The sequence below is a fragment of the Oryzias latipes genome, chromosome 5, assembly GCF_002234675.1.
Source record: "Oryzias latipes chromosome 5, ASM223467v1".
Lineage (NCBI taxonomy): Eukaryota > Metazoa > Chordata > Actinopteri > Beloniformes > Adrianichthyidae > Oryzias > Oryzias latipes.
In genome coordinates, this window is record NC_019863.2 from 28388050 (window position 1) to 28412259 (window position 24210).

General features: G+C 38.3%; 1 protein-coding gene across 1 annotated transcript; it reads left to right on the top strand.

Annotated features, from left to right (window-relative positions):
* Positions 1–554: 554 nt before the first annotated feature.
* On the top strand, positions 555–23942 carry LOC101168779 (myoD family inhibitor domain-containing protein). The gene is made up of 5 exons (XM_004069268.4): positions 555–1247; positions 2251–2432; positions 12237–12383; positions 20474–20833; positions 21800–23942. The coding sequence occupies exons 2-5, from the start codon at positions 2288–2290 to the stop codon at positions 22051–22053; spliced, it is 906 nt and encodes a 301-aa protein (XP_004069316.2). The 5' UTR covers positions 555–1247; positions 2251–2287; the 3' UTR covers positions 22054–23942.
* Positions 23943–24210: the final 268 nt, after the last annotated feature.

Genomic DNA, 24210 nt, shown 5'->3' on the forward strand with positions numbered 1-24210 from the left:
TGACCCCGAAACCGATAAAACGGATCCAGAAAATGGATGAATAGCTGCAAGCTGAGCCCTGGTTTGAACAAGGTTGAGCAAGGTTTGAACCCTGGCTGGGTTTCTAGACGCGTGCATGGCTTTTCTCCGGGCACTTCAGCTTCCTCTCAGTTTGCAAACATGCTTCACAGGTTAACGGGTGTCTCTAATTTTCTCCTAGGTGTGCATGTGTGTGTTAGTGTGTGTCCCTGCAACAGGCTTACTCTGCACCAACAATCCCGCCCACAACTCGGAGGCGAATTTCTAATACACTACTGCTGCTCTGCAGAAACTATGTCCTGGAAAACAACACAGGTTTTTGGCTGAAAGAGCATAATTATAATAAAAAGAAGACTGGGAATGATTTTACAGTAGATCCAAAGACAAGAGGGGGTCTTTGAATCACAAACTAATGTGATAGCAGGGTTTCACAGCAGAAATACTTCAACTTTTTAGTGCAAAAATAAAAGCAACTGATTGTTTTTCCTGCAGCAAACAAAGAAAAATAACTTTTACTAAAGCTAATTATACATGCATTCTATTCATAAACAATTAGTTTAAAAAAAACTATACTGTGAGGCGATAAGAAAAGCGTAAAACAATCAACTCCTTTCAGAATGTTGTAATTGTTTTAAGCAAATCACATAGATTCGAGTATAATAGCTCCTAATCTAAGCTTGCTTAGGTTGGTGCTTGTCTGTTTCAGGTTAAGGTGTAATTATTTGACAGAAGAGTTCAGCCCAACTACTCTAACGCTGGGAGGAAGCACAATCACTGCAGCCTCTGGCTTCCTGTGGAGCAGCAGCAGCAGCTGCAACAGCAGCAGCAGCAGCAGAGTCAAGTACATGGGTGTCGGGGAGGAGGCAGGCCTGCACCCAGAAGATATGCAACCGACAGTTTACGCTTGATAAAAGTTAATCATCTGAACTTAGCTTGCAGGACAAACGTGAGTAAACAGGGAGGTTTGTGGGGAGCTGCGTGCAGAGTTTGAACTCCTCCAACAACATCTGGTCTGCTGGAGGACGGGACGATCCGGAGGCGGGGAGAAGGCGCTCTTTGCTGGAGAAAATGCTCTGGAACTGGAGTTTCTGTCACCTGCATGAGCCGAAGAAAGACTCGGAGTGAAGAAGGGATTGTTGTGAGGAGAAGAGTGGAGGACTTCAGCTCCACCTGAGGAGATAAAGGATGAATTAGTCCAAACTTGGCTCCGAGTTGCAGCCAGAGAGGCGGTAAGAGACTGATTTTCTTTAACTTGATAGTTTCTGATATTTTTATAGTAAAAGTCAAGAAGGGAGTCAAACGGAGTTAATCCTGAACACGCAGAGACTCGTAAAGGAACGCCGTCACGTATAAAGGTCAGATGAATGTGAAGCTGCTGTGATGAGAGTTTCGTAGACAATTACTCGGATTTTAATTCGTCTAAAGCTGAAAAACTGAGCTTTCGGCAGCTTTTTTTTTATTTCCCCAAACTTTTTAAAAGTGGTAACTTCCTCCGTCTAAAGTGTTCCGTTTTTTTTAACACCTCTTGTGTTTTAACTTCGGTAAAAAAAAAGTAATATCCAGCCTTTTCTCTGGACTTCGCTGTCAAAACGGATAAAGGGTGAAACGCGCGCGGCCGCGGGAGCGCGCAAACAGCTGTCCAGCTGAGCTGCTCTGGCAGCGTCGTGACGCAGGTTTGCGAGCTTACCTAAGCGTGCCCAACCGTTTTAGAGGCGTGGGACGCAGTGTAGGGGGTACAAACCTGACACCAGACAGGAGTTGAACCGTTGTCTGCCTCTTTGGTTTGCAGAGTTGATCAAAAGTCCAATTACGTAATAATTAATTAGGCTCACCTCTGTAATTATGCCGTGTTAAACCAATTTAAATAAATACATTAAAAAACTCAATCTAAATCTGGCAGACTTTTAAATTCACACTTTTTGATCATCATTTACGTGCAAAGTAATTCAGATTTTAGATAGAAAGATAAATGTCAACAGAATTCAAAAATACAAAGTCAAATAATTCTCAGTTACCTGAACAATAAAGTGTTTAACATAAGGAATATAGACACATTTTCAGAAATCCTACTTACTTTAAACAAATATTTTTAAGAAGTCTGATGAAATTGGACTGTAACTGCAGTAATTGCTCCTCATAAAGGCTTTTTTTCCAGATTCAATGTGCCCAAATCAACAAAGACAATGGCAAATGTTTGATGTGGTCCATGAATGAATTTCTTTTTTATTTCAGGCTGATTTAACTCCTCAGAAAAGCCAGGCCACAAGCCATGGATGAAGACAGTAGGTCCACTCCCGTCTCTCCAGGGCCAGCTGAGGATGAAAACGCCGGTCTGGAGGCTTCAAACTCACACAAAGACTCAAATTCAAAGAGAGAGGATGGCTCCCTGGACCCCAAACCCTCTGGAAGTGAGGGTAAGGTCTGAGGCTTTCTTCTGTTTTCTGCCCTTTCAGAAAGAAATGCATAGTCTAAATATTTTCATACTAAAATCATTAATAATCAAAAAGAAAACATGTTGCAACACAATTTTTTTAGCTATTGGTTAAAATATAGCCAATAATTACATCTTCTTAACTTACACCCTGCTACATTTCTAATTATCCATAGATTACTGTGAAAACTCACAACTTTGAGGTGGATTTTGGCTTGCAAAGTTCTCCAAAACATTAGAATCCATTATTATTCATTTGAGTGGGCGGAGCTTCTTTAACCATTCATCCCAGAAGGTGACTCATGCAAACTACTAGAAAAACGTAATGAAATGTTATTACATGAGGCAGGGCTAATCTTTTTTTCCGTTTTTTTTTTCCTTTTTTGCAGGTCTTAGGAAGAAATATTTCTTTAATAATGATTTTTAAAGACTTATTTGTTGATGGAAGATTTGACTTATTTATCATTTTAATGGTGAGTGACTGCTTAATTGTTTAGTGCAATGGGTGTGTTTGTAGGTGACTTTGTTGTCTTGATGATCTGAGAGGTCAGGACCCCTTTAGCCCTTTTCTAATGACCCAGCTTGGGGCAGTTATGTGCCTGATTGACTCATGCAGGTTCAGCCAACACTGAATCAAGCTTCCTCAAGTTTCAGAGACTGCAGACCTGCGTGCAGGTCGTGTGGGGTAATTAGTGTGGGTGCAGTTAACATCTAGCATACTGTTAGCAGCTTGTTGCCATAGAGATCTGCCACAAAAATATTGATGTACCTTGTGATGTTTTTGAAGACAGTGTGTGTATATATATATATATATATATATATATATATATATATATATATATATGCATATAGCATCAGGGGTTGTGACCATTCCTGGGGAGTCATTCAATTACTTAATGGCAGGGATGTGTCTAAGCATGCTTTCCTGTCTGGACTGGATTTTACCTGGGTTTACTCCAAACTGTGACTTTTCCTACAAAAATTTCACCTTAGCTTCTTTATTAGACTCAGGGTTAGAAGGTGAGTCAATTTGTGTGGAAGAGACAAATGGGCAGACTTCAACAAGGCCGTGCTTTTACCTCTCCCTACCCCCCCCCCGTCTCAATTTCTCTACATGAAAAGTGCAAAGCCTTTTGTTCGGGCATAGCAAAAGCTCAGAAAATGTTCATTTTGTTCTATTTTTCTTGATTAAAATTTCCAAAACAAATGTGTGATTAAATAATGGACTTGGTCCAACCCCTTGTTCGTGTTATTTAAACCAAGGACAGACTGTGGCTTCACGATAAGGGCATTTTCAAGAAGGGAACAAAGTGCTGCTTTGAAGGACTGCTTTTGAGCAAAACTCCCTTTTGGCAGAATGTAATAAAGTCTGCAGAAGTCTACTACTTCTTATATTACCTATATATTTAAAAATTCAGCTTAAACAGAGGTTTAAGTGAAACCAGTAAACGTCACTTTGAATGCTTTTTTAAATTTTTATTTTTCAGCTATATTAGTATATACTATCTTATTATGTTCTTGTACCTGTTTTTTCAGCCATAATCTGATATATTTCCATCATCTGTTGGTAAAAACATGTTCACGAATGATTGCAAAAACCCTTTCAAAAATGTAAAAATAAAAAAGTCATGTGCACTTGTTTTTTTACACCTAATGTTAAATATATATATATATATATATATATATATATATATATATATATATATATATATATATATATATATATATATATATATATATATATATATATATATATACACACACGTCAATTTTTTCCAAGTTTTTCTTTTTTATTTTTACATTTTTAATTTTCAAATTTTGTAGCCATGAAACTTTATTTTTTCTTTTACAAGCTCTACACCACAAATAATCTCTCACAAATAATTGTCATCATACAGATTTTTTCATTTTGTCTGTATTAATTTGCACTTATTTCTTTCAGCTGAATTCCCAAATGCAATGTCGTTTTTTTTTTTTCCATAGTTGTTTTAACAAATCAGTACCAAGATATTGACATTAACTTTTTTTCTGAATGTCAGATTTATAACGATTTTTGTTTTACTGTATTTAAGACTCACTTAAAGGCATTTTTCTAATAATGGAGGACATATATTAAGAAAAGTGAGCTCAACAGTGTTTTCGTGAGTATTGTTTTCCTTGTCCAAATTGTTGTGAATCAGGAGCAGACAAAAAACAATGTTTGAAAAAGAGCCTTATTGTGAGGGGGGTCAGCATTGCTCTGCGCCAACAGTTCCACCAAAAACGTTGAGTCGAATTTTTATAAAACTACTGCCGCTCTGCAGAAACTATGTCGGACACAAGTTTTCAGATTTTGGCTAAAACAGCATAGCGGAAATCAAAATTAAAAGACAACTGGGAACTCTTTTACAAAAGATCACAGAGGTGGGACTCTAACTCTTAACCACCGGCTAATTTGACACAGAGGAAGAATTACTAAGCATGCGGCCCCCAACTAGCAACTTATGAAATATGAAACAAACGTGCATAAAAAATGAAATGCCTTGTGGTTGGTGGTTATTATTTTTTGGGAAAAACAAGAAAATAGCTGTAGTTTTTTTTTTTTTGTATAAAGTATGACAAGTAAATGTATACAAAGGCATGGATCCATAATCTCTATCCATACAGTGGACTTGTTTGCCTTTTTATGTCCGTTGAGATATCCAACCAAACTGCAATAGTTTCACACACACATCTCCATTTCCATTTCATTTAGTCTCTGCCTTTGGTCAGTGTGAGGGTCCTGCTATTTCCCCACTTGTCCCTTTTCAGACTCAGCTTTTTTTGAGTCTATTTTGGTTTCTCATAGAGAGCAAAATAAACATTTTGAGGCATTTTTACAGCATATTTAAAGGACATAAAGCAGCATGCTTTATGTCTGGTTGAAACTCTTTTTTTAATTCAAATTTTGGCAGATGTACACTTTACAATCAGACACAGAATTTTATCAAGAAGAGGCGGAAAATTGGTTGGCGTCCAAACAATATTGTAGTCTCATGGACGGAGGGCCTCAACTGTCAATTAAAGTCCCACTCTGATCATCTTTTTATTTATTTTAAAAGTTCCCAGTGGTCTATTTCATTTTTTCTCAATTGCTAAAACACTAAACCCTATTGTCTGAACCAAATGCTCAGTTGCCTGAACCCACTGACTGATCGAACCAAACATTCCTTTGGCAAAACCATAAGCACTTCTCACCTGTTTAGACACAACTTGCCAACACATTTTCATTGTGATACCCGTGCTGCACAAAGGTGTGCACAGGTGACAAAAGTCAAACACAAAGAAAGCACAGGTTTCACCACTTGAACACAACTCAAAACTGATTACACTTGTGACTTATGATGTGAGAGAACATATAAAGTGAGCCAGTTCAGAGAGCACTGGTTTGTGAAAGCCTACAATGGATAGAAATCTGAAAGGAAGAGTTCGTGTGAGAGGAGGTCGAGGAGTTCGAGGTGGTCAGCAAAGACAAAGAAAACAGTAGTATCTCATGAAATCAGAGCGACCATGTTCTGGTCCATGGTATGAACATGAGGGAGGCAGGACAACGGGTACAACCAAACATCAGTAGATTCACCGTGTCCACCATAATCCGAAGATTTAGAGAAGAGAACAGGTAAATGCTTTTTACTGACATTATAGTACAATATGTAAATGTTGCCAGCAGACATACATCACATACTGTACCACTGTACCAATATACTGTGATATAGTATTACAATGTAATATTGTATTACAATGCTTCATTTCCTAAGCATTGTGGTTTCTATTTTTCTATGTAGTGTTTAGTGACTGTTCAATGTTGTTTTAATTTTGACTGACTCGGGGCACGATTTCACAACAAAGCTCCGTTTTGAGCACAGATTGAACTGTTTTGGGGTATAAGTTTGGTTTGAGTTTGAAGATTTGTGACAGTAGCTTGAAATTTGGGTTTTGGGTTCACAGTTTAGAGAAAAGGAGAAAAGCTTTCAAGAAACTTGACTGTGACTGTTTTTTTGGGTCTACAATCTAGGCCCAAAAACCCTGATTTAAGTTGCAGTGGTATTTCAAAGATATAGGCCCTAGATCCTTGAAATACCAATGCAACTCAAATCAGCTTTTCACAAAATTTGTGCATGACTGCTCACAGCAATGTGAAGAACAGCTGTTTCTGTAAACATTTCAGGCTCTATTAATATATTTTTCCAAAGCTGGAAAGACCCTTTATTTCACAAAATAGAATGTATGTAGATTCAATTGTACTTGAAAGTGCATTTATTTAGCATCAATTTTAATTTTCTCAGCTGTAGGAATTTCCCATATTTCAGATGAATTCCACAGACAAACTAAGACAGTTAATTGACTCTTAAGCCTTCTCAACTGCAGACAGTTTTGTCTTTAATAAGCTTAAACTTCTTTATTCTCTGACAATGACTATAATCTCTTGTTTTGGACAAATTCCAGTGCAGCACTCACTGTGTGCTTTTCACTTTTGGCAGAATACCAGCTTAATAATTGCCTCTTCTTTTCTTATTCATTTTGTGTGAATATTTGTTCTGTGAAATGCAAGAAACCACACCATTCCTTTAGTCAAGTTTTCTTTTGGTGATTTTTGTGCGGTTTCAATTTATTCCAGTCATTTCTGTAGGCCAGAGAACAACTTCAGCGTCAACGTCTTCTCCTTTGAGCTCCAATCGAAATGATCCCACTCAGTCATGTCTTCATTTCACTAGATAGAAGTTTTTAAAATATCAGAAGTTTTTGCTGACTGGTCATCTTTGCAACACAGATCACTCGCAGTGCAGTGCTTAGCATGCAAAAACCTAAGGTGCTCTTGTAACACAAACCCACGATGGTGGTGCCAGATCTCCACTGTTTAGTCTGTGATCCAGCAGAACTTTATGGCACTTTATAAAGAACCGGGTTATCATTCAAACCTTATTATTACAGTAATATTAACCATTTTTGTTTTTGATTCCTGAACAAAACCTTTTTTTTCATATTGAGACAGTTTTTGAGGTAAATGAAAAAGAATATTCCAACTTAAAAGTGTTTTCCTAAAGAGCTTATTTTTCTAGTTTTCATAAACATACAACACAAAAATAAACTTTAAAAATACAATCAGTCTTTGTTTTTTCACATGTTGCATAAGTTTTCCGATGACAGATTATCACAGCATTTTCTAACTTTGAGAAAAAAATGGATTTAGCTTAAACAAAAAATTAATAAGGTTTCTGAGATTTTCAACGTAACAAAACATTTAATTGTTACCAAGTTTAATAAATATCTACCAGCTACAAAACGTTGGTTTTGTTGGCTCGAAGGGGGTTTATTTGTGTTTCATCTGGCATTATGACAAGCCTGATAAAACTAGTGCGTAGAGCAAACCACACAGATGAAGCAACAGCTACCTCTTTTGATATGTTGTTTTTCGCTCTTTTGGCTTCTTTCCTGATAAAATGGAGCCGCCCTTTGAAATTTCCATTTTCCTATGGGAACGCTCTTTTCCGCCAGGTCTGTGATAACTAATCAGAAACTAATCTAGATCCTACCCTAAATAACAGAACGTGTTTGCTAACTTTTGGTATTGAATCTATTTTAAGAAATTGCATTTCCTGTTTGTACTCATCCCCAACTATTCTTGTTAGTTACCACATGTTCTATCTATGCATTTCATTTATTTTGTTCACTCATTTGCTAGAACATGTTTAGTGCACTGTGATTTGCATCCTGTCTGTCTGGTGATGCTGAAACTGTTGAAAGAAGTGAAGTGAAATTCATGTGAGATCCCTGATTGTGTGAAACAGCACTCCTATGTAGAGGAACAGCAGGATATGCTCCCTGTGGTTGATACAGGATATGTCACGTCATTCGTCTACTCAAATAACGAGTGTGTCTCCATGTGCGTGCGCTGTGTTTATGGGCATATTTGCCCTATGTGCTCCATATGTTTTTGCTTTAATGGTTACCTGTTTGTTTATGAAGAGACTGAAATCCTACCTCTCTGGGCCACCTATACATTCACCAGACAGAGTGAGACAAAGTAAACTGAGTGACACGTAATCAGGCCTTCGCTAACAGATGCAGTCATGCCGACATGTAAACACTTCGACCGCTGTGCTTGGCAGCTCTTGATTGCTTCATTCTGGTTTTGATTAGAGGCTCATCTTTCTCAGATGAACCACTGAGTTTGGAGGTTTGATGATGATGACAACACACAATTTCTGAAAGATGTTTTTGGATAGCACGATGGATTTGTCGAAAATGTCCTTAAAAACCAGCAATGGTGGTCTTGACCGTTTAAAAAGAAAAGCTTGTGAAGATCCATACAACCCCAACGACAGGACAAGTTCAAATACATAACTGCCTTTGATGCAAGGTCATAGCAGGTTCATGGGATTAGATAATTGATATCATGTTTAGTAAGAATCCACAGCTGTAAAAATGTAAAATGCTGGAGTTAGATGGTAATTTCTCAGCTTAAAAAAAGCATCCATAACAGGCTGATACTCATTATGATGTGTTTGTGCACATTTTAACATTGAGTCTTTTTTAAGCATTTTATTCAGAAATTATCTGTCCATATTTCACCGAAGTTATGCTTCAATAGGCTTTTCTTCTGTTGTTTTTGTGATAAATGTCATGTGTAGTTTTATTTTTTCTGAAATAACAGGAAGATTTAAAAGAATGTCTTTATTATTCATGCTTGAAACATTAAAACTTTAACATGCAGGCTTTTTGTGGTATATATTTCTTATGGTATATATGTCTAATCTATTTAGTTATTTTTATTGGCAAATTCACATCTGCATTGATCTGGCAAATAATGCCAGTTTAAACTTTGGACTGTCACTTGAATTCAATACAGTGAATACACATTTACATTGTAAATATTTACTGATCTGCATATAATGTATGGATTCAATTCAATTCAATTTTATTTGTAAAGCCCAAATTCACAACAACAGTCGTCTTGATGGGCTTCGTATAGGTAATTGAAAAAGTTAAACATAAAATCAAAAGAATCAGGAATACATAGAATTCAAAAGGAAAATACTAATTTGAAGTAACAAATTGGCTTAGCTAAAATGGACATCCCTGCCCTTAGACCCCCCTTTGCGGTAAGGAAAAATTCCTAAAAAAAAACAGATTCCGGAAAAAACGAAGACACCTCAGGGGTGCCCACATGAAGGAGGGATCCTCCCCCAGGACGGACAGGCGATTTACCAGAACACATAGAGAAGAACTAACTTATCTAACTCTACAACTACATATTTAAAGTCCATCATGGATGCTGGAGGCTTTCTTCATCAAAAAGTGGTAGACGTTTTGTATTATAAGTAAAAAGGTTTTGTAAATTATTCACACCTTTTCTAATTATTGGCTCTCAAAGGACTGGTTCTCATACGGGGTGTAGGGAAAAAAATCGATTAGTTGATATGGTGATATGTATTCTTGCCGTCACCAAATTCTTGCCAATACACATCCTTACCTCTCATCTACCCATTTACACCGCTGACTGTATACAAGAACTGGACTGGGTGTGCAATCCCCCCTGGCGTTCCAAACAGGAAGTACCTGCTGGCTCCAAGAGACAGGGGTATGGACTTTCAAAAAGCTAACTCCTGACTGGCTAGACTGGCGCCATAGAAATTATGACACAAATGATTCCCAACTTACTGACAATTTTTGGCTCCAACATGGTGTCCGTATTTTGAAAATTGGCGACAGAATTAACTCATTGGAGCTTTGCTGGAGCGGTAAGTTGGCCAACTTTTATGAGTGATGATACACTTAATCACTCCACTTGTCTCATAAAGTCACAATTGACGCCGATTAGGGAACTTACCCAACCCACCGGGTGCAACTAAGGATTCATGGTCTGACTGGTCGCTGGGTATCAAACCCCCCAACCCTATCTCCTGGAGAAAACTGCTTCATCTCCAAGCAACAGTTGTACTGGATTTAGATAGAAAGAAAGAGCAGGAAGAACTTCCAGCCCTCCATAAACATACAAACAGACACAAACACACACACACACTCATGAGCAGATGTGCTCATATAAACCCACATGAAAGTCAAGAAAGACAAACACAAACCTGAAACTGTTCCTTTTCATCAATTGCAGAGAAACCTGTATCACTAAATGATACAGACAAATTACTTGAATACACTTTACTGTTATGGAAATACAGAACTCTCACATGGGGACTGGAGGATTTTCAGAGTAAAGTTCCTTGTTTTTAAAGTAAGAGTACACAAACACACTGTGGAGTTGTGTTTGTGAGTCTCTATGATGGACTTGTGACCGTTCCAGGATGTGTCCCACTTGTTGCACAATGAGGGCTTGAAGAAAACGCTGCCCCCAATGACCCCTGGGAGGATGGAGCATGCATAGCACGTGGATGAACTGATAGAATTATAACAACTATTTGAGTGATTTTGCATTACAGCTAGAAAAATTGAAACTCAACTAGTTATGTTATAGTCAATAAAAATAGCATTGATTGAGCAATATAAAAAATGATTTTAAATCAGAATCAGAATCGGAAATACTTTATTGATCCCACACGTGGGAAATTTGTTTGTTACCGTAGCAGTAAAAGAAGAATAGTAGAATGTAACATGAATGTAAACAAATAAGGTTGTATAATTTAAAGTTATTTACAGACAGTACCAGCAAAGATGTGCAAAAATGTGCAAAAAAGAAAAATGTGCAAAAGTTATCTGCTACCCTGTGAATTATTGTACAATGTTATTGTATTTGGTAAAAAACCCTTTAATTTAAAACTGCTACAGCGTTCTAAATGATTTATTTTTTATCCTTTTTTTTAATCATTGATAGAATTTTCTGTGTTTGATTAGCACTTTTTGATAAACAAGTGATGCTTAGCTCAATCTACTCCAAGCCTTGGGTTAATTTTCTTTGAGAAAATATGCTTGGTCATGGAAGCAAATATTGATCTATAGAATTTGTCACATGATGCAAAAGGAATGTGAACCCAGAGACAAAAACTGTGAGAGCCAAGGGACAGGAAAGAAAAGACAGAGGAGTGAAGGAGACCGGATAAAGTAAATAAACATAGTCGGGAAGTGTTGAGTCCGCACACAGGACGTGGTTTAGTTTGTGTGTGCTTGTGTGTGTGTTTGTCAAGCCCAGCTGGCTCCCATTTGCCCAGGAATGAGTCTGCACCTCTCGGAGGCCAGCGCCTGCCATGCTTTGAAGGCCTCTGTGTTGTGTGTGCATGTGTTACTGCTTTAGCAGAGGACTGTATGATAGCTTTGAAAATATTAAACCGGCCATTTATTTAGTTTCCCAATATGTATTTAAGGTACCCTGTCTTATGTGCTGATATGCTACCAGCATCCGCTCTCAAACACAAATAAGACAGCAAAGTACACTAATACACTAACACACACACACGCAGACCCACACAGATTTCAGGTTTCACAAGCATTCACATAGACCCTTGAACAGTCACAAGGGGTTGGATCTAACTGCTTCCAGATGGAAGTTTAGGACAGAGCACACACAAACACACAGACAAAGACTCGCTTTGGTAGAGTCAGCACAACTGGTCTTTTTAAATTAATGAAGTGTTGGTGGATGGGAAATGACAGGACAGTTCTAAGAGGACAGGAATAGCTCAACTCCTGATCTGTCCTGAAACTGGTAGTTCGAATATGCACACTCATTTACTCAGCTCACAACACAACCAGAGAAAATGGTTTGTTTAAAGTTTTATAAGTCTATTTTTCTTTACCTGCCTATGTGTTTGCTTCACAGAGTTGACTCCCACGTACACTGAGCCCCTCATATTGAGGGTAAATGGCACATTGGCCACTCTGCATGTGGATGATGGAGAAGATTGCAAGAACAACATCAGTATTTCACAAACAGAGCTTTCAACACCAGACAAGAGTATTATTACATGTGAGTACTACACACACACTCACACAGCAAGAGTGACTGATGAGAGTTTTATTTCCATTACTGATCTCTGGTCAGATGAGTCACATTGTCCTGACCTTTAACAAACAGGTTTGCACACCCATACAAAATAGGTCAAGTAATCACACTCACAGACAAGCTAGTTGAATAAAACCTTCAACTCAACGCCTAATACATCGTTGCTTTTTTTAAATTTGGAATTTTTTTAGAATTTCCTTTCTTCCTGTTTATCTTCTCTGTGAGAACGATTCTTAGCATGTCAATATGAAAGAAAGAAAAAAAAAATCGAATTGGAAGTTGAAGGTGCATCACTGAAGCCAAAAGCTGTGGCAGCTGCCTAAACGTTTGGTGTGCAAAAACCAGTTTCCAAGACTGACAGAGGCGTGGCTGCCAGTATGCGTCACTCTGACCATCACCGGGACATTCATACGCATTCACACACCAATGGAGAAACACTGGAGGCAGGGAAGGGGAGGGGACTTGCCAAGGGACACAACGACAGTTGACTGGGGGGAGCGAGGATCGAACCGCCGACTGTTCGATCATTGGCCGACCTGCTCAACCGCCTGAGTACCTTTTCCTGAAGGTAATGGCCAACAACAAAGCAGACTTTGCTCTTGGTTTTATGAAAAAAATGGGTTGATGTGGGAAAGTTTTGAGAGCAAGTAAAATATCATATAAATTTTATAACATAGTGAAATAACATAATTAATTGACCTTTTCCTATAATATTGAGACCACTGACTGTCTGTGACAACTGGACCGAGTGATTGGGACGTCACCCATACTTTCTAGGATGAGTAACTTTTCTTATTTATCATCAGCAGGTACATTTTTCACCTTTCTGAAATTACAAGTCCTGTACTTTTCTCTGAGATAAAATCTTCCACTTTCCTGGATGAACAGGAGCAGTCTGAAAGAAAGCCAAAACGGTTTTGCTGCTCTGATTTTTCTGTCATTGGCTTACTGTTCAAAGTAAACAAAAATTCACATGAATTATGAATGTGGTTCTGTAAGTTATTAAACGAGCCACAACAATACAAACCGAAACATAAACTCATGAAAGTCCCACTGTGATCATCTTATATCAGTGGTCTTTGAATTATGATTATGCCGTTTTTTAGCCAAAGTACAAAAAATCCACGTTTTTTTAGGACATAGTTTCTGCAGAGCGGTATGTTCATTAGAAATTTGCCTCTGTAGGCAAGACTGTTACCATGGAGCAATCTCGCCACCCTTCCCCTCCCCATTGCAGAGCAGAACAGAACAGGGAGCTTGTGCCCAGCTTATTTTCTAAATCAAAAATATGCTATCTTACAAACTGCATTTTTTTTGTCTGCTCAAAATAATTGGAATAAGGAAATACTCAGAAATGCAATTTTAAGCTTAATATTCTTAATATATGTCCCCCATCATCAGAAAAAAGTCCATTAAGAACATGTTAACACACAATTTTCATTGGAGTTGCAAAACAAAATAGAAGTTCTCCCACTGCAACCTAAAACTTTCTTTCCTGCCAGAAAGAGAAATTATGTCAGTCACCTCTAAATTGCTCCTTAGTCTGTTATGACTGATAGGACGAATTTAAAGGTGAGAAAAGGGACAAATAGCCTGACATTTGAGTGTTTTATGGGCAACAGTGAATCATTATCTTTCCTTAAATTCAAGGCTTAGCAATCGGTAGCATCTGTTATTTGTGGTAACCAAATAACCTACATTTTAGGCAGGAAATGAATAAATAAATAGGTAGGTGAAATGTGTGTGAATGTCTAGTCTGACTATCGTGTCTTGACCTGTCTCGTTTGCTGTGTTTGTCTATTCCCTAGCTTTAGTTTTTTCACTTTTACTTTGGTGAAAACCTTAAACCCAGCACCTCCTTTTGTATTTAGTGGAGAGAGGGTTATGTAACTAAGCAGTTGTAGTTTTGTAACTGAAGAGTTTGTCAGATGAACACAGACAGAGTTTTTAGACATCATTATATGTCTGTCTCCTTGCCTACTGTATATCTCTTGTTTTGTCTGTGCCCATTGATGTGTGTTTTGTTAGAGCCCCCACAAACCACTATCTGCACTTAAAGTGTGGTCTGTCTCATTTGCAAGCAGTAAATCAATCATCTGTGTACAGTATCTGTCTTCATAATGAGCGTGTAGACGTTGTAAAATGGCTGTGACTCAGGCTCTGGTGAACTCATGGCTGTGTGACATCTGTGAGCGAGAGTGCGTGTTTGCAAGGGAAAGCCGGAGGAAACAGAAGCGCAAACAGAAAATGCCAGAGCCTCTAGATTCTGTCTCTGTGTCTGATGACATGACAGCTGCACCGAGTGTCTGGCTCTGCCTTTATGACGAGCCGGCGGGAAGCAGCCAGGTCTGCTGGCATGTGGAAGTGTGTGATAGAAACACAGCGCAGTCCGCCTGGGAAAGTGATGTCATTAACAGTGTTGTCCTTGACGTCACACTCACAGCAGGATCTGCAGGTTCACAGATGTTGAAGTGCTCTGGACTGGAAACAGTGAGACACATGTATTTAGTTACCAACAGCATCACAGCGGTATGTACAGTTAAAGGCTTTTTTAAGTTTTTATCAGTTTTCCTGTTTAAAATGAATGAGATAATCATAGATGAGAACGTTCGTAAGTTTAAAATTGCATTTCTACGTAATAACCTAATTTTCCTTGCACATAAACAGATGAGCGATGGGAAGTGGGGGTGGGGTTGCTCCACGCAAACAGTCAGAGATGAAGTTCTACTGAACTACTGCCGAAACTATGTCCTATTAAACAATTTTTTTGATTTTGGAAAAAAATCATCATTATCATAATTAAAAGAAGACTGGGAATGATTTTACAAAATATCAAAAGATGATCGGAGTGGGGCTTTAAGATCACATATACTATCTGCTCCTGGATGCCCCATTTGCAGCAGTTCCTTAAATTCCTGGAGGCTGGTTTTGAAAGACATCAGTTTTTCATTGACTCTTTTATTAAAAACATATGAGGGGAGTATTAAAAGAATGTATGATAAGCACAAAAAAGTCTTCCTGGATGAACTGTATCCAAGTTTATTTTCCTTTTTCACAACTGAATTTTGAAGAAATATTTGTCGCAAAAAGCAGAATCTATTTGTACTGAAACACAGTTGGTGTATCTTGCTAATGTGTGACCAACAAGATGTATATAAATAAACACACACATATTGACATATTTCACAAAACAATGAAAAAAGTCGTGTTTAAAATGTCTGCACAAATAGCGAGTTTTGGGGATAGCGATGGCAATGCGCTTCTTGGTAGGAACTGGCTGCCTTTGGCATTGCACAGCAAGCGCCTCAGGAGATCCCACAGCATCACACCTCATCAAAAGTCCAGCGTGTCATGCAGTATTGTTCGATCCCCATCTCCTCTGTAAAATCACCAACAATATCATTTCCCAAAATGGCTTCAACCGTAGCCCCTCCCACGTGTGAGGAACTCCCTGCTCCAATAAGACATTGACGTCTCCTTTGATAGATGATGATGAGCTAATGCTGTGGCAGAAATTTTAATGAATCTGTTGTAAATCAAAGTATTGTTCACATCCGTCACCATGTTTTTGAATGACTTGTTGCGAGACTTGGTTTGTGTTCATTTGCCTAATTATGATTTAATGGAAACTGTAATTGCGAATTTGTGTTTTTTTTCTCAACATTTCTAGAATGTCGATAAAGTTTTGCGCATTTGTGTGATGGAAACGCAGTTAGTGAGATGAGATGATTTACATTTCTGCATCTTTGGAATTAATATCTTCTGTTTGTGCCTTAATATTTAGAAATTGTCCAGAATTAAAGAGTTCAGCTCTACAGGGGCTGATAATACATGTATGTATGACGTGGATCTTTATGTTTCTGGTCTAAAAATAAGCCTTGTATCTTCAGTGTTGTTCACAGGATACAAGTATTTTTTTTACGTCTAAGCCCTTGTCTTAAAATGCTTGCACAATTTTAAAATTGTGATTGCATGTAACTCAGGCAAAGGAAAAATAAAATACTAAAAAAAAAAAAAGGTCCTGATGTGAAAAAAGCCAAAGGTCTTTTCATTCTTTATAAATTAGCAGCTTGAGAAATAAATATTTTTTATGGTATTTTCACAACTATAACTTTCTGCTAAGTAATATTTTGATTTGACTATCGCATACAATTTTTGATTAGTAGTTTGGTTATGCTTTTTTGAGAGCATTTTGTCATGCTATCCTCTGATCATTGTTTTTTCCTCCTGCCTTTATCACAAACCCCTGTCGTGTTAACACAATGGTAGATTGTTACAGATTACTAAACTCCAAAAAAGAGCTGATGTCTATAAAGACATACTTCAGTGCAGAAATTATGTCCTGGCAAACAGGTTTTTGGATTTTGGCTAAAAATGGCATAATCATCATTAAAACACCACTAGAAACGCTTTGAAAATTTACCATAAGTTGGCCATTCTTTCATTCGCTCTTAATTCACAACCATAAAGAAATACTCAAAAATGAAATTCTAAGCAATATTTTCTTAATATACTATATGTCTTCCATCATAAAAAAAGCCACAAGAACATGTTAAAACACCAAAAACATAATTTTCATTGGTGTGAGTTAAGTCTGAACAAAAATGGTGTCTTGTGCATTATGAGCAGAGAAAAAGTAACAAGTTATTTTTTTTTATAACCTAGTAAAATGTTTTTTTTTTGCAAGAATAAATAAACATTTACTTTCATAAATACAGGTGTACACCTCGACCACCAGAAATAAGTGACCCATTTGAAAGATATGTATTTTGTAATATCTATAGTAATAAGCGACAACTAAAAAAACTATACCTTTATGGCATTCATACGAATAAAAGTAAATATGGTAAATAACGCAAATTCTTCAAACAGAAGTTTTAGTGTCACAAAACGGGCTGAAGGCTGGTTCCAAATGCAGCAGGTTTATCAGCTCAGCTAAAAGTCCACAAAGCTAAATCAGGGTCAGACAGGAGGCAGGAGTCAATAACGAGCATAATAGCATCAGAAAAGAAACGAGAGTAGTCGGTCCAGGCAACATTCGGGGCAGGCAGCAGGCAAACAGAGTCAAAAACAGAACAGGGTCTGGAAATCAGAAGATCAGGTCTGGATAGAACGCTAGCTTATGAAGGCAGAGTGCAGTGCTTAAGTATACTGTGAGTGGATGCACATGAGAGTCAGGTGTGTGGCATCCAGAAACTGTGTGCTGGGGTTGCTGGGAGATGAAGTGCACTTAGAACTCTGGAGACTGTTCCTGCTGGTGACCAGAGAGGAAGACAGAGCTCTAACTTCTGACATGCAGTTACTATAAAACATTTTAAAAGGTTTCCTCCTGTTCTCACATGCAGACAGGAGACAGGTCTGAAAAACAGGTAGCTATAAAAACAATCCGAGTATGCTTTTTGGACTGAGCACTCTTGCACAATTATGCTGTTAAATGTGTTGCAAGCTCACAAGTTTTTTTTTTTTTTTTTTTTTCCTTTTTCGATTCTGCTGTTTGGCGCAGCCAAATAAACTTCCACTTTTACTTGTTCCAGTGAGAGAAGGTGCAACAAAACAAACCACGTGAACACGAATGTTAGTTATGGTCCTGCAAAGCTGCCAAAATATGTTGAGATGTTTTTTAAAAAAAAATTGAATAAGTCTTTTTACAGCCTGAACTTCTCATTTTACAGTTTTTACTGCTTCAGTATTTGACAGTGCCAACTAAAATAGCATGAAAACCTCAGAAGGAGTCAGTCGCTAACAAAAGGGGTCTGGGCAGAATTAAAGACAGATTACAATAGTTGCAAAACTTATGAAAAATGTACTTTATCTCTGGCAGCAAAGTGCCATCGACTTGCTTTTATTAGTCATATCTATATAATACCAAATATTATACATTTGATGCTCATTCAAACAGTCATGCAGCTGGTGTCGAGCCCAAGTGCGAGATTTCAAAGCAAAAAACACTTGAAATAATCTCTTAAATGCTGTGTTGGCGATTTGTGGGTTAAGAATTGCCTAACATTTCTTCCTATGCTTTAGCTTATTAACTGAGCTTTCAAGTAAACATCTTTTTTGGCAAAAAAAAAAGTAGGGGGGGCTTATGTTGAAGTTCATGGTTTGGCTCCTGTGCCTGTATTCGGGACTCATTGAAATGTTGCCAACTGTGGAGAAGACCTTTGGAAAGCAGCTCTAGCAGAGACAGACAAACACAGTCATGAGTCATTCCTGCAAGGGATAAGTTGAGAAAGAGCTGCTCTTTGTTCTGGGAGGGAAGTGTTTAAATACAGGCCAGCTGAGTACCAGGAAAAGGGAAAGAGATGGAGGGTGTGTGAAGAACTGTGTGCTCCTGCATTTGAATGACAGTGACTCATTCAAACTTGTTCACAAAGTTTAAAAAAAAAAAAAGCAGTATCTGCACAAAAAAAAACTTCAAACTTGAACAGGCTGGATGCAGCAGGTATAAAAAAAAAGCACACAGTTTGACAGTCTCATGATGATAATGTCGCAGTCATTGAGCTCCTAATTTGCTGTTATTTTTAGCTAACCCAGACTGCTGAATCATTGGGCCTACAAGTCACACCCATGTATCTTCTTGTCCAAAAATGTACAAGTAGCAACTTTTTCCCCCCTTTCCTTTGCTTATTTTCTTCCTTTACTGCAGACAAAATGAGCCTCGTTTTTGTGTGCGTCCACACACGATCTTGCACGCATATATTTGAGTTTGCGAGCTGGCCTAACCTCAGTCTCTCTTTAGACAATCCCAACTTCCCAGTCTCTCCTTTCTTTCTCTGAGCCTGTCTAGATGCCAGATCCACCCAACGTACTGGGCTCCTTCACACGAACACATGGATACCACACACATGCATGCATCACACTCTCTCATGAAGTATGAAACTCTTTAAAACAACACCGCTGAGGATAACTCCAAACATCAAGGTAAAAGGCGTGAAAAACGAAGATATAGAAAGAGTAAGAAAACAGGAAAAGAGAAACATGTTTCAGGGGAGCAGCAGGTATTTGCTTTTAGGAAGAAGGACTTCTTCCTCCAGCTCTTTGCATGCATCTACATCCCACACAGCCCTGCTCACACACACTCTGCCTGCAGGCCCGCAGCCTGCCAAACATCTGGAGCAGAGTTAGAAAACGCTGAATGAAGGAATCTTCAGTAACACTGGATTGTTGTGTGACTGAGACCACCAGCCAATCAAAGCAAGCTTACTTGGGTTATCTGTCTCTGATGGTGGTTATGAAACATATTGTTTTTTTCTTACCATTTATATTCAGAAGTTGGAATCAGCAACAAGCCGCCCCCGTTAGTGTAAATGTGTGCGTAGGCTTGATTTGTGGGTCTTTTGTACCCTACACCGCCCTGTTAACTCTTACCAAATTTCTCCACACCATATGCTTTCAGCTCAGAAAAAAATGTAGGGCCTCAGTAGGATGATATAAAATACTACCATAATATATATGAACCAGGCTTCTTAATTTATTCTTATTCTCAGACTGTGTGTTTTGCTTGGCAGTGGGGGTGAACATTTCTGCTCTTTTCTCTAAAGCTGTCAGGACTTGGAGGAGAGGTGAAAGTGACTGTTTATTTAACCAGCATGTTCAAATGTTTGTGGACCTTCTATGTGTTGCATCAGAAAAAAAACAGACGAACTTAAAAAACTATATGGTTTTTGATGCCTCTGTCTTTTTCTGCACTTTCTTGATATTCTGCATCTTCTCCTATGTTGTGTAATAATCTAGATGAGACTGATCTGGGACCAGCCCAGGGAAAAGGGCTGCTTTTTGGGTGGGCTCAGTAATTAGACTCAGTTTCCCAGGGCCCCTTTCGCCGTGATGCTGCATCAGCACAACTCAGCACACACAAGAAAACATGCTATAAAAATATAGACAGAGCAGTTCACTAAACAGTCATGCTAGGAACCATTGTTCAAAACATTCAAAATGTAATTTTATTATGCTGAAGACTGTCTAAACTTTACCAAATGTATTCAGATTTCTCTAAATTAAACCATCTAAATCATTTCCCCAAGGTAAATATATGATCTTTTGTTGATTCCCAGCTCCACCTGCTGCTCGATCTACCCCGATCCACCCCACACAGCCATGTCGGTCGCAGCCCAACAGTCAGCTACGCAATGGAGCCAAGAGCCTGGAGCACGTGCACTGCCCTCACACGCACTGTTTGAACCACACACCGCACGCCTTTAAGTCCAACCCCGTCAGGAACGGGGGCTCTCACAGACATCCAAAGCTCGGCTCTCTGCCTCGAGGCGGCTCATCCACCTCCTCATCTTCATCAGCAGGACCCAAATACTCCAGGAAACTTCAGTCTAACCCTTCCATCACCTCCCAGAGCAGCAAGAGGAGCAAGAGCAGCTCCAAGAGCAACAGCTCCCAGATTCCTACAGAAGCGCAGGATGGTGAGATTCACAGTCACCTAATCCACAGAATGGATGGTTTTTCTTGGCTTCTTTTCTGTGCTTCCAAAGATGTTGTCAGCGCTGAACTGAAGAGGCCTTTTGGATGAGGGGAGATACCTGGTTTAGAATCAGAGAAATAAGCTCAGTTCCCTTTGATGTAAGCTGGATCACTATGAGACAGACCACAAACAGACGCTTAGCTGTTTCTGGCTAATAATAGTAAAAGATGAGACTTTCCTTGATACTCAATTAAGTAAAAAAAAAACGTCAATAAAACATGTGATTATTAAATATAAAGTGCCGTTTGTATACAGAGGTCACATGACAGGCATAAATTGATGAAGATGTTGAGGTCTGGACGTGATCAGAGGAGGCATAGTGAATAGATGACTGAACAGTTGTTGAAGTTGGAGGTTGAGATGGAGAGCTTGGACAAAAAAATGAAGTCAGCTGCAGTTGGAGAAAAGGATCCAGAGGACAGGGTTAAATGGATGCAGATGTTGCATTGTGGTGACCCATGAAGAGAGCAGCCAAAAGGAAGAGAAGAGAAGCAGCTGCTTAAATTGCAAAGACGTTTTTGAGGTTTGGGAGCTCTTGACAGCTGAAAACTTTCTGCTGTCATGACCTCTTCATGGCTAGCTTTTAGTTTCTTGCACTGACCTTTTGTTTGGAAGGCTTCCTATGACTTTTTGACCACAGATATAACACAGAGGTACGTCACAAAGACACAATTCAAAATGGGGAAAAAAAGAAAAAATGCAATCCTATTGAATTGAAAAGTTTTTCAAGTCTCAATTTGTGGTCAAAGTTTAATTTAAAAATATTGAATTACTTCTAAGTCACTCCTGTTCAGAATTGCAGATTTATTTTTCTAAGAAACAAAAACACTTTTCAATACCTTAAAGATTAAGTAAAAAGATTTCAAATGTTGATTATTAAGTCACTTTCCCTCTTTTTTTCACCCAGACTGCTGCGTTCACTGTATTCTGGCCTGCCTATTTTGTGAGTTCCTAACGCTGTGCAACATTATGCTGGACTGTGCCACCTGCGGCTCCTGTGCTGGCGAGGACTCGTGTTTCTGTTGCTGCTGTGCGTCGGAGGAGTGTGGCGACTGTGACCTGCCCTGTGACATGGACTGTGGCATCATCGATGCCTGCTGCGAGTCGGCAGACTGCCTAGAGATCTGTATGGAGTGCTGCAGCCTTTGCTTCTCCTCCTGAGGACTCTCGTCCCCTTTCGAGTGTGCAGGCCGAGCCTTTGGCTCTTTGCTGAACACGCTATTATCACAATTGAGCCCCTTGTGCTGTCGGAATTACTGGAGTTCTTCAAGCATGAAAAATGACCTTCGAGAGGCAAATGAGAAAGCGGGTCCGTTTAACCAGATTTCAGTGTTTTTCTGTAGATAAAAGGAGGAGCATAATGGGAAAATGGACAATCAGATCTCAGTAAAAACATAGTCTGTCCTTGGCAAGGTTAAACTCTGCCAGCCTGATTGCTTACAGTGGCCTTTGTGAATTACAGACACTGAGTGGGAGGAGCTAAATCTCTCATCTGTCTTTGTTATTTTTCATTGAACTAAAGACAAAACAGAAATGGTGGTTTGTGGCAATATGACTGATATTTCCTTTCATAATGTACTTTTTAAACTGACCATTTCAGCATAGGATCTTCAAAGTATTCTTAGAATAATGGAAATCAAAGGTCAATTAGCATTTATAATGGACTCAATTCCAACTTTGACATGTAAGAAGAGTTTGGCAAAGATCACTCGTAAGTGTTTCACTTTCTGTTTACTGTTGGATGTAATCGAGGGACTGTAAAAGTTACGCTCATCTTGTAGAGGTAGGGGAGGCAACCCTGCCTTTAACACATATGAACAAATGAACAAACGCTTGGCTTAAGTCCAGAATTTTCAAGTAGGATCCTTGCATTTACCTAATCTGTATTAATCCCGGTTTTGTAGATTGTAGTTTAGATATTTGCATTTCACCTCCAATGTGAAAAACGACATTTGTGTTTTATCAGATTTGCTGAGCCCTTAGTACAGCAGACATTGCTCAACACCTAATTTAATTCCTAGAGTGGAAAAATCTCTTGACATTACGCTAAGCTAGATAACATGAATGGTACCGTTTAGAGAGCAGCCCTGCAGCTTTATGCACTCTCCAACCCATTACCTCTTTAGATTTCACATTGATTATTCATGCGTTTTAAAGTAACTTTATTCAAATCTCTTTTCAGTAATAAAATGCTGTTTATGAAATCCTTTGTTAGTTAGTTCTGTCTGACCCTTCTTAACCTTTAGTCACGTGTAACTTAGAAGAGCGACTCTGCTTTGATGTTTAATAAAAACCCTATTTTAAGGGTTGAAATCTCACAGTTAGGATTAAAACTTACTACTGTACTGTAGTACTTATATTGGGACCACCAAAGCAGAGAGAGTTCAAAATCCAATTTGCAGCTTGAAATGTTTAAACAATCCAAAAGCATTAACACGACTTAGCACTTTTTGAAGTTTTATGCATCTGAAAACTCAGCTTCATGAAATCCTTCAGAACTCTGGAAACAATCCATACTTGCGGTATTAATGAGGGGAGAACACAGGGTGTAGCGAAACGACATGCATAGATGTGAAAATCCTGTTAACATTGAAATGTTTCAAAACATTTGAACTATAAATTTAAATTCTTGTGCTTCTTTTGAGTCTTTTTTCTTTCATCAGACCAGGAGCGCATTGCAATAAAACTTATCTGTATGAGCAAAACAAAAACAAACTATGTTTTTGACACCACTTGTTATTTCCCAAGGAATTATCAAAATACTGGATTAGAATGTATCTATTACTAGGGTAGGAAATACATAGTTTCATATATTTCCTGATTGTTTTGTGCAAATGATGACGTCTCTTTTAACATAATTTTTTTTTGTTATGTTTGACTGAATCTACAAGAATAGGGTTTTAAGTACAACAGTTGCATCTCAGCTTAAGTTGTTGGTTGAATTGAGTCCATAATCATGTAGGTTTGTTTACATTAGCGCAATTAAATGTCAGTTTCTGTCCTGTAATTCTCATTAAAATCTGTTTCTTAAATAAACAATGTGAACTCCACACAGTGTGTACCACTCTTTTTTACTACATTGACAATGGAATGTATTATTTGTTGCAGAAATGCCTTTTTTATAGTAAAATCTACAGTAAAATGCTAAAAAAAAAAATTTGTCTATCATATAAAAAAAAAACTAACACAGAGAATGGCCAGGAATTTATTTTAAATGACCGACTGTATAACTTCATTTTTTGCAAACACACACAAAAAGCTAGGCAAAATCTGTCTGGCTGTTTTAAGCAAAACATGCTTTGGTCTAATATGGGGAAG

Bases quoted from the DNA above. Each gene is read 5' to 3' on its own strand.
- LOC101168779 (XM_004069268.4), top strand. From the start codon at position 2,288: ATGGATGAAGACAGTAGGTCCACTCCCGTCTCTCCAGGGCCAGCTGAG. The intron at 12,384-20,473 runs GTGAGTACTACA...GTTGATTCCCAG, and splicing joins AGACAAGAGTATTATTACAT to CTCCACCTGCTGCTCGATCT. The intron at 20,834-21,799 runs GTGAGATTCACA...TTTTTCACCCAG, and splicing joins TCCTACAGAAGCGCAGGATG to ACTGCTGCGTTCACTGTATT.